This window comes from Plasmodium gonderi, assembly GCF_002157705.1.
Source record: "Plasmodium gonderi DNA, contig: Pgo-contig_78, whole genome shotgun sequence".
Classification (NCBI taxonomy): domain Eukaryota; phylum Apicomplexa; class Aconoidasida; order Haemosporida; family Plasmodiidae; genus Plasmodium; species Plasmodium gonderi.
In genome coordinates, this window is record NW_021629011.1 from 15,090 (window position 1) to 26,484 (window position 11,395).

Sequence of the window (11,395 nt, forward strand, 5' to 3'; positions counted from 1 at the left end):
AATATGTGTTTTATTCTCTACACGTATATCTAACGAAAAAAATACCTACGAAATTTTACAAATTTTAATTATTTAATTTTTTCATAAATACATAGATCAATATAATATATATAATATATTTATTTAAACATTTTATTTTTCTAATGATTAATTATATTAAACATATTATTAACATATTTACTGTATATTAATATTTTATTGTATAATACAGATCCAATAATATTTTAAAATATTCCATTTATAACGATTATTATAATGATATATCACATTACTCAGATATTTTTTCACATTTATTAGAATCATGAATAATATAAATTTATGTTTATTTTTTTTTTTAAAGAATAATATTTTATAAATATTTGTATATTTATTGCACATATTATGAGAACATTAAAAATAAAATATATAAATATAAAGTATGTGAAGGAAATGATTAAGTGTCATCCATTCTCAATATTCCCACAATATAATTAATTAAAAACCACGCAAATCAATAATTAGGTTTTTAAGGTGTATTACGTAAAATTAATGAAACATGTATATATGAAATCTTAGGTAAAATCACTATTACAAGACACCTACAATATTTTATATTATACCTAATTAACATAGTATAAAAAAGGTTTTTTAATAGTAGTGATTGTATAATTTCTTATAAATTGTGTCTTTTTTCTTAAAATAATAACCAAATTAATTCATTTTTAATTGTAAATTTTTTATTTATGTTTATTGACTCTTGAAAATATAGAATAATAAAATATAACAAAACAAAAGAAAAAAGTTTAACTAAAAGCAAAAAAAATTAAAGTAGTAGTAAAACGTAATATTACTAATTCATAAAAATAAATATACTGAAAAATATTTTGTAAAGTAAAAAATAAATATAGTAATAATTAAAATTTTTTTTTTCCATTGTTGATCAACCTACAAAAGATTATTATTTAGCGTTATATATATATATATATATATATTATCTATTTATTATTTTTTAATAATATCATCTGCCATAATTTTATTTATCTTATATAACCTAACTTTAAAAATCAGTATAAAATAACAGACACACCATGTGTTAATATATTGGTTACATAAATAAAAATATATGATAAAAAATATTATTTGTATTTAAACATTCACTCTAATATGCATTATTATGAAAAATGTAATTTCTTATCTAACTTTGTCTGATCATTTAAAAGTAAATGTAGGTAACATATATATGAGATAAATACTTCACAGGTTAAAACTAAACAAATTATTCAAAATACATTTTTCTTTGCATATAATAATTTTTAAAATATATTTTTTCTTCTTTATGAATAAGCGGAAAATATTATATTGTTTTATTTGTTTCAGTACTTTTTCATTATTTAGTTATAATAAATCTTTTTTATTTTTCGCAACTAAAATTTGTATAAGCGTTAAACCTTAGTACATTAATTTAAACAAATTTATAATTATATTTTCTCATAATCATTATAGTCATGATAATTATTTATAATTTTGGATCTACATACAAAATTGATATATATATATTATTCTATTTATATGTAAAATAATTTATTCTATTATAAATTCTATAAAATTATAATAAAGCGTTGTAAAATTATAATACAATATGGACATATTTTAAACAAATAATTCACGATTATTGTTGATTACCTTAATGATCAAATTAAAATAATGAAATGTCATAACGTAATTTTCTAAAACATATATCACTATATATTCAGGGAAATGTATTTGAGGAATGGTAATAAAATTACACATAAAGATGCATATATGTATTATATTATTTTTACTGTATATGATATGTAGAAGTCATGTCAGCATGAGGGAAAGTAAAAACTATAATTACATATATATTTCATGTTTCTCTCAGTGAAAGAATATGAAAATCTTGATATTTATTATTAAAAATATACTTTTTGTGAGTACGTTCAAGTTATATGTTAGACAATTGAGTTTATTATAACACAAGATGATATGTTTATTTTATTCTTTTTTGGGAGTGGGGGTGGAGTGCTTAATGTTCACAAAATATGATGTTCTAAAAATAGAATCTAGAATGTTATCATATTGAAATTTTTTCAGTGTTCTTTATATTTTAATTCTTATATTTTATAACATATCTTAGAATGATACTTTGTTAAAATAATGTTTGAATGAAGAATATATGAACTTTAGGACAGTACATTAATTAGAGACATAATATAAGCAATATGAAATGACACACAATATGATTAAAAATTAAATTTATACAATCTATGCAATAAATAAAGTCAATAACACTAATTTTGCACAAATAAGTATGGATATAATTTAGAATACACAAGTACACACTTGTTTTTGTTGTAACATATAATAAAGTATAGAAAATTTTGTAGCTATTAATTAATCATGCATTTTTCATAAGATATATATATGTGCTTTTTCCTTCATTGTGTAGGTATATATTTTATATTTATTTATGTCATAATATGTAAATATGCATAAGAACATTTATCAGATGGAGAATATTTCGGATAAATATTTTTATTTATGTATATTTTTTTATTTTATTATTGAAAAGAAATTGCTCGACAAAATAATGTATATAGCTATGATAATATTATGCACAATATTTTACAGCATATTAAAATAATAAATATTCTATTATATTTTTTTAAATAATATAATGGATATAAATGTGCAAAAAATTGGACACGTCAATGATTAAATAAAATGATATTGAATATATTTAATCTTCGTTGGATTCATATTAAAACATGCAAAAACGTAGATAATAGAATGTAATTGGTGACTCTATATATGCATTTGTATACACAAATAAACAATTTTTCAGCAAAAATTTACTACTTATAAATGATGTAATCATGGGTATCATATGAAAAATAATTAGAACACAGTTTTAAATAAGTAGATACATTTTTACATCTGATAGACTTCATAATTATTTTCTTATAGAATATATACTATAATAGTACTTTCTATTAGAACAAATGAGCTTGTAAACATATATTTAATAAATTAATTCATTGTAAGAGCATCATATATAAATAAAAATATACTAGGACAAAAAATTTTCTAACTATATCCATCTATACATTTATTAGAGTTGTAAATCTAAATTTTTAGTATTTTATACATATATTTACAAAAATTTTATATTCATAAATATATTATTATGCATATGATAAAATACATATAACTGTACTATTTTAAAAATAATTTAAATATGTCCATAAGGGCATTTTTATAATCTTGTAATTCCGGTTTTTCGTCATCCTCTAGTTTCATACGTGACTTTAGAATTTTCAAGAAAATATATATAAGGATGAATACACAAAATAAGGAACCTATAATTACAATAGAATATACTAAGATTCCATTTGTAAATTGATTCAATAAAAGAAAAACGGCTGAAAAAATTATAATCAGTGGTATCTTTAATAGAGGAAGGATATTTTTGAATTGAGTCTTTAAATAAGCATTTTTATCAAGATTACTATCTTCCATTATTTTATTTAGATTACTAAGTTTTTCGTTAATTTTTTTTTCACAATAGCGATCTAGTCTTTTTATTTTACTTGGGATTTCCAAATCTTCTACAACATCTATGATTTCTGTTATTATTTCTTTTGGACTAAAAATATTTCTTTGTTCCACATAGTTTCTATCTAATATTTTCTTCCATAATAACTCATCCACTTCAGAACTCAAGTCACTATTTTGATTATTATATGTATCCACCAAATCATTGGAATTGTGCTAAAAATACAAGGAGAAATGGATTTAACATTTATAATATAAGAAAAATTGTTATATTACTAAATCAATTTATTAATAAAAAAATTATTAAGTAGAAGGTCATTTTATTTCATATCATTATTATACATTATCATTGTAACAATGACATATCCAAATTAAGATAATAGAAGTCATATATATAGTTAAGATGAAAAAGTTAAAATTTCCTTTCACTATACCCATCTTCAGTTCAATATAATTTTTATTTACAAAAGGATAGCTATATTTTTATGCACTCATTAACACATGTAAAGTTATTACGGTTATGAATACTTTAATTACATAAAAATTGTGGACTAAAAAGAAATTAAATAAAGGTTTTACTCTAATATGAGATAATTGTATGTATGATTGACTATTATTGCTCTAACTATTAATTTTGGACTTGTGCAAATTAGATACTTTCTTTATTAATGTTTAGACTATTTATCAAAGCATTCCTATATTATGAAGGAAAATAAAGTCTATACCAAACCATTATATTCACAAGTATCGTTATTATAGGGAAAATATTTTGCATACACAACCTTTCTTATGCATTTTATTAAAATTAACATTATGACAGGAATAATTATATATTAACTAAACTAAATGGAGTATTGAAAATTATGCACTTAAAATGTAAAATATGTGTATAGATGATATGTATATCTCAAATTTATTTAGAAATATGAGAATGCAAGTGAAATAAATTTGTTTCTCCTTTTCTCATAAAATTAGATAAATGGAAATAACATAAAATTACTTTGACTAAGAATAAAAAAATGAATAAATAGAATTAGTATAAATGATTATATGTATATGTATCTAACAAAAGAACTAACACATAATTTTATTATATCAAATAACTTATGAAAGCATAGGTATAAAGCAATTTTATGTATGATATTAAGTGTTATAAAATCAATTATAAGATACGTTATTTCATTTATATTTTTTTTTTACGCACCTTTTATGGTATTTTATATATATTTAGAAGAAAACATTTATTCGTAAATTACGTTTTATTGATATATATTATAGGATTAAAAAATATTAAGTAAAATGAACATTTTATATATATTTTTTTTTTTTTATTCCACTACAATTCATCTGAAATATGTAATGCAAAAAATGTAAAAAATACCTGCACTATTCAATTAAGAAGTGCATAATGTAGTTTTCCCTATATATTCTCCCACATATTTAAGAGTAATGTAACTGTATTCATATTGTTTTCTTACATTTATATGATAAAAATAAATAATTGCTATTTCAACTAAATAAATGATTCAAAATAGAAAAATATGCATGTTTAGAAAAATAATGAGAACCACAAATATATCATTCATGTTACAACAAAAGTATTAGATTCTTTTTTGCTAAATATATCTGAATAATCATTAAATTGGTAAAAATATGGTAACGATTTTTAAATGTTTTATTATTCTTTTTAATTGAATTATATGAAAAATATAAATATGCACTAAAAAACATAGGATTTTAATGATAAAATATTATTATCATAGGAAATATGTATTAAAAATAAAAACATTTTTTATTAGGTTATTTCATGAAAGTGCTTGAGAAGCGTAAACAAATTAAAAACGTAACTAGTAATTTATAAGAATATTTCCATCTAAATGAAGTAAATTAAAGAAAACATATATGCATAAGTATAATTATAAAATTCATTTTTGAATATACCATGATGAAAAATATAAACAGCTGTACTATGTTTTATGATTATTATTTTTTATAACATTAAACGATTATAATAATTGGGAAGCAGAACATTAACACATTGTAATAATAAGAATTATGTATAGATAATTTAAAAGGCACAATGATGTTTTTATCAGGCATTCTAATACGTGTAGAGGATATATTATTTGAATTTTTGGAGAATAAGTTATTTTTATGGAATGAGTATGTGCTTAATATATATACACATTAATTCTAGTAATATATTTATAGTATTAAGTTAATGTATATATTAAATTTTATTGTAAAAAAGCTTATTAAATGGTTTATATACATTATGTATCAGACTTTGGTACAATTTATTTAAACAAGGATGATCCTCTTTTACAAATCTCTTTCTTTGTTCATATTATAATAGAAATATAATCAAACCCTAAACATAATTTTAATTACAATTATTTTTCAAGAAACGATGCTATTTATTAGTTAAAATATTATTATTTAAAACTTGTATTTGTAAGAATTTTTATATATATGTAATAATTTTCTATAAACTAATTTAATAGCAAGATTTTTACAAAAAATGAATTGTTTCCTACTTGTTTTATTTTATAAATTGAGACATTTAATGTGGACCCATCTCAGTAAGTTCACATACATTTTTGTAATAGTATGAAAATATTTTTTGATTCTACATAAATTATGTGTTTCTTTAAAATATTGTATAGATAATTGCTACAGTTATACGTAACAATTTTTGCACGTTGTTGATTTAAATTAGACGTATTATATAAGGAATAAAGAATAACATAACGATAATAGGTTTTTTATTTGAACTGTAAAAAAAAAAAAAAAGAAAAAGAAAAAGGAGTAGATTTTCGAAAAATGTTCAAACAATTGAAAAAGACGTTTGTTTATTATAACTTTTATTAATTGTTATTTCATAAAATGAATAGATACAACTAAAATTTTGCATTAATATTTTTTCAATTGTAACTATTTCCGTACATATAAATGTTCTTCCATACAATATCAGGATTATCAGTGAATTGTAACTCATATAACGTAATAATGAATTATGAGACACACTTTATATGCCTATACTGTACTGCTGCACTAGTTATGTATTAGCAGCTATACCCTTTTAAATGTTATATAATATAGAATAAACGAATAAATTTATAATTATTATTAATTTTTAATAAAAATATGCTTTTGTAAAAATTAAATATGATAGATGAATTACTTTATATAGAATTTTTTATCCACAGTATAAATTTAATAAATAATTGAATTATTACAAAGCATTACTGAATATCAAATGCATAAAATTCGTTTTACTATTTATTAACGACAAGAAAAAAGAATAAATAACGAGCAAAATAAAAAACTTCTTTGTAGAATTTTCTCAAGGTTTTATTAATTGTTTGCTTATTATACACAATTTGCATTGTTTGTTCATAACATAATTTATTTGTCTATTTTGTAAAATATTGGTTTTTACTATGTTTTCTATTATGTGTATACTTAAGTATACCTTTTCTCGCATTTAATATATTTCATGCTTTATTTATTACATAATACAACTTTTAGATGTATAGAAAAGACTTAAATTTTTATAGTTATATGAATACATACTTTACTCTAAAATAGCACAAAAAGTTCCTCATATCTGTTTTACTACTAGCATGAAGGTTTTTTGATATATGCTACTTCTGCAAAACATATTATATATGTATAAATTCCATTTTGTTAATAAAAATGGTTAAAATCATTCTTATAAAAACGTGTTACATAATTATAATATTTTATTTAAATGTTAAAATATTATAAAAAGTGTAAACATACAACATTTACTCTCGCAGGAAAACATAATGAATACATATAATCTATACAGTCATGCATATAATCCTAGTATTATATACGAAATTATTAATATGTATACATGTATTTTCCACATCTATTACATAGTTTTATTAATGCATTTCCTGTTTAACTTAATATAAATGCATTTTGTAATAAATCATTTATTAAGATTATTTAGTGGTGGTGACCATTTACATGCAAAGCCTGGATTAATATAGGACAGCATGTTGTGGAGATTAGTAATATTATATATAGAAGTTTGTTTGGATAATTATTCTATAATAATATACTTTAAAATTATAATATTATGAATAATAGCCATTATACTATAATAATGTATGCATGTGAAATTTTCATATTAGAATGAGAAATGAAATATGGTTAAGGTTAAAATAGCACATCGAAATTAAATGTTTCTTAGTTAGATAAAAAATTATTGTTATATAAAATATATCATTACTTTCAATTGTTCCATTTGAAAACTAGATACATAATTTTATTTTGTATTACACCTTTATAAAATGCTAACTTATTAATGGTTTTCTTTATATAACGCTATCAGTTTTATAATATATAGACATTTTTTTAATACTAATATTAAATATATACTGATGAAGCGAAGAAATAGGATTAATTGTGTTATATAAAAATAAGACAGTAGTGGTGAAGAATATTTGTTTAAAATATGATAAATATAGAATTACACAATAATGTATATAAAACTTTGTATATCTTAAAAATTTTTAATTTATTCATAAAAATATTTTAATTTTTTGTAGACATTAACCCACTGCATATGGAGAAAATAAGAAATTTTACATATTTTTCCGCATTTCTTCATTATAATTTCACATAATAGTCTTATAATGAATAGTATTTTCTTTTGTTAAAATTTCATTTCCTCAGTCATTTGTTCATCATTTCTTATGTGTAATGTTCAATGTACAACCATAATGATCTTATATATTAAATATATTGCACCATTAATCATGAAATTAATAAATTTATAATAATTTATTATATTAAAATAAATATTTATTGGAATTATATATGTTACAAAATGCTTTCTTATAATTTTTAATGAAGTTTCCTTAGAACTTTTCTTGTTTTATACAGCGAGAGGATTAACATATTTCTTAAATTATTTCTATAAATATATTATACCTAATATTACAACTAATGAAACATTTTATATTAATATACATTAAAACAAGATGAACGCTCTTAAAATATGAGTTTACTAACAATTTGTATTCGTCACTAGCTATAACAATAATATGCACCTTAAATTTTAGATAATACATTAAAAGTAACCCTCATGAAGATAGATATTTATTGATTTAACATCAATAATGTAATTATATTTTGATGCATCAAGAATATACTTTATAGCAATTATTTGTCATAATGCGACGTTATCGATTATATGTATATTTTGACATTATGCTTTTACAAAAAAAAAAAAAAAAGTTCTATTAAGCACAAAGAATTGATAAATGCTTTACGAACAGGTATATAGAAAAAAAAAAAAAAAAAAAAAAAGGGAGAATAAATGAAAGGAAAAAAAAAAAAAAAATTAGACTTATAGTATAACACACTATGAATAACACTAAACAAGTAACGTAAAATGCTTTAAAAATCGTGAAGACATTATGTTTTCTTGTATTATCTTGAAAAAATTCTATATATTTCAAAAAAATTTTCTCTTTGTTTTTTTTTTTTTTTATAGTATTCAAGTTTTAATAGTTTAATATTATATTTGGAAAAAGTTTTTTTTCTTTATATATTTTTTATTTTTCCGTTATAACTATTGTATTTTCCTATTTGAGCCTACTGTTATGATCTTTATATTTATCCCCAATCGGTTCCACACATTTTGCCTTATTTGTGTTTTAATAATAAGCATCGTATTCGTATATGGTTATATTGTTGGAATATTTTTTTCTTTTTTTCTAAATGAATACTGTTGTTGTTATAAAAAAGTATAATATACGTTTTCCTGTTTTCAGAAAAAAAGGATTATGGTACCTTACAACAATTAACAAAACTTGTGAACATCACATAAAATGTTAGATATGTTGGAGCAGATATTATAATTCGCTTTATTATACATGTTTTATGTGAGTAATGTTGAATATATTGGTATATTAAAATAATTTTACATTTATTATTTTTATTAATTTTGTTTTATTTTGTTTTATATTTGTCAATTTTGTTTTATTGTGCCCTATAATCTTCATATGTTTCATCTAATTTTTGAAGCTACCAGGAGAAATGTAAACAATTTCAACAAATCAAGAGATTTAATTTTTTATATGTATATATACTTTTGTAATTATGAGAGTAAATATGTAATTAATATATTCCAAATCATAGAATTCAATTTTTAATGGAGAATGATTGGGTATATTTATATTTTGATTTTACAAATTCTGCTTATTATTTCAATGATCTACTATTTTTTAGCAAATGTGAAGGAAATTATATATAATGGAAAAGTATATTTACATAAAGACAACTATTTGTTCATTTTAATTAATAGGAAAACATTTTACCTAATTTGCCGTCATATAAAAAATATAAAGAGTTGGATAATGTGGACATAAGTAATTATAATCAAAAATATTGTAATGATTTAGAAAGAAGTAATGAAGAGGATAAAACACTTTGTACCAAGATAGCAAAAAATTTATCAATATTAAAAAGTGAAATTAATAGGGAAAAAAAAAAACATGGTTGTCACTACTTTCAACACTGGTTCCATAATAAGATTAGCAAAAAATATTATAATATAAATGATAAAGTGAACAATAACTTTGTTGCTGGAAAACTATTTAATTTTGTATCAATAGTTAGTTTAAGTAATTTAGAGGAACCAGATTGCAACGGATATACATATGGATATCCGAAACTGTGGAAAGAAGAAAAAGATTTACACGATTATTTTGAAAATTATGGAAATATTAATTCCCTGGATCTTGATAAAGAAACGTGTGAAAAACACATACGATATGTTACCTACATTAAAGAAATATATGAACAGAAAATACATAATTGTTGTGAAGATGAAGATCTTGGAAATCTTTGTACATCCTATATGAAATGTGATGATAAATATAAACCGAATGATTTAATGGAAAAATTAAACAAAAAACTTGAGGAGTTAAGTGAACAGGATGAAGAAGTACCTGAAGAGGAAGCAGCTGTAGGGTATAAATTATCTTTAAGTTTCCCATCAAGTGAGAGTACCAATCATAATAAAAATAAAGTATCAGCCTATTCATCAGAGTTCAGGGATATCCAAGAACCTGTGGTTATTTATGACACCCATAGGAATACCGAAACAGTGTATAATAAATTAGACTTCAATTCTTTTGGTAATATTTTTATAGCTGTTTCAGTACTTGGAACATTCCTCTTCCTTTTTTATTATTACAGAGTAATTGGACATTCAATTTTAAAATATAAGAATATAATGTTAAAAATAATAACATTTATTTTATTTTTTTTTAAATTTATAATTATAAGGTAAATATAAATTCACACGTTTTACACTTTCACTTTTGTATTAGTCTACTCGATTAGGATCAAGTTCACAAAAAAATAAACGAAAAAAAGAGAAATTAAAAAATAATTATTATAATGAGCTTGAAGACGATGATTTGCCAGCGTATAATTCAAAAGTTACGTATTTAAACTCAGAAATAAGTAGATATTGTATTTCACACACCAAGTTGTAAAAGATAATTATTTCTAAATATGTACATATATATATAAGATAAAACTATTTAAGGTGAAAATATATAAAACATGTTCTACAATATACGGAGTAACAATGTTTAATCATAATAAATCTCAGGAAAGAAATAAAAAAATATAAAGGATAAAATAAATTTTGTATTATGCTATATTGAAAAAGCAGACTTTTTTTTTATAAAGAGTAAAATTGTTAAGGATGTGAAGGATTAAACACAATGTATCTGTATTAGAATTTATGGAACTTAAAAATGTATATTCTGCCTTATATATATAATAT

General features: G+C 20.8%; 2 protein-coding genes across 2 annotated transcripts; one reads left to right on the plus strand and one right to left on the minus strand.

Annotated features, from left to right (window-relative positions):
* Positions 1 to 2,855: 2,855 nt before the first annotated feature.
* PGO_000855 (variable surface protein) lies at positions 2,856 to 3,945 on the minus strand (the record flags this gene model as incomplete). The annotated part of the gene is made up of 3 exons (XM_028690847.1): positions 2,856 to 2,960; positions 3,346 to 3,771; positions 3,898 to 3,945. The coding sequence occupies 3 exons, from the start codon at positions 3,943 to 3,945 to the stop codon at positions 2,856 to 2,858; spliced, it is 579 nt and encodes a 192-aa protein (XP_028546648.1).
* A 5,729-nt stretch (positions 3,946 to 9,674) lies between these two features.
* Positions 9,675 to 11,099, plus strand: PGO_000860 (variable surface protein; the record flags this gene model as incomplete). The annotated part of the gene is made up of 3 exons (XM_028690848.1): positions 9,675 to 9,710; positions 9,902 to 10,798; positions 10,932 to 11,099. The coding sequence occupies 3 exons, from the start codon at positions 9,675 to 9,677 to the stop codon at positions 11,097 to 11,099; spliced, it is 1,101 nt and encodes a 366-aa protein (XP_028546649.1).
* Between the last annotated feature and the right edge of the window lie 296 nt (positions 11,100 to 11,395).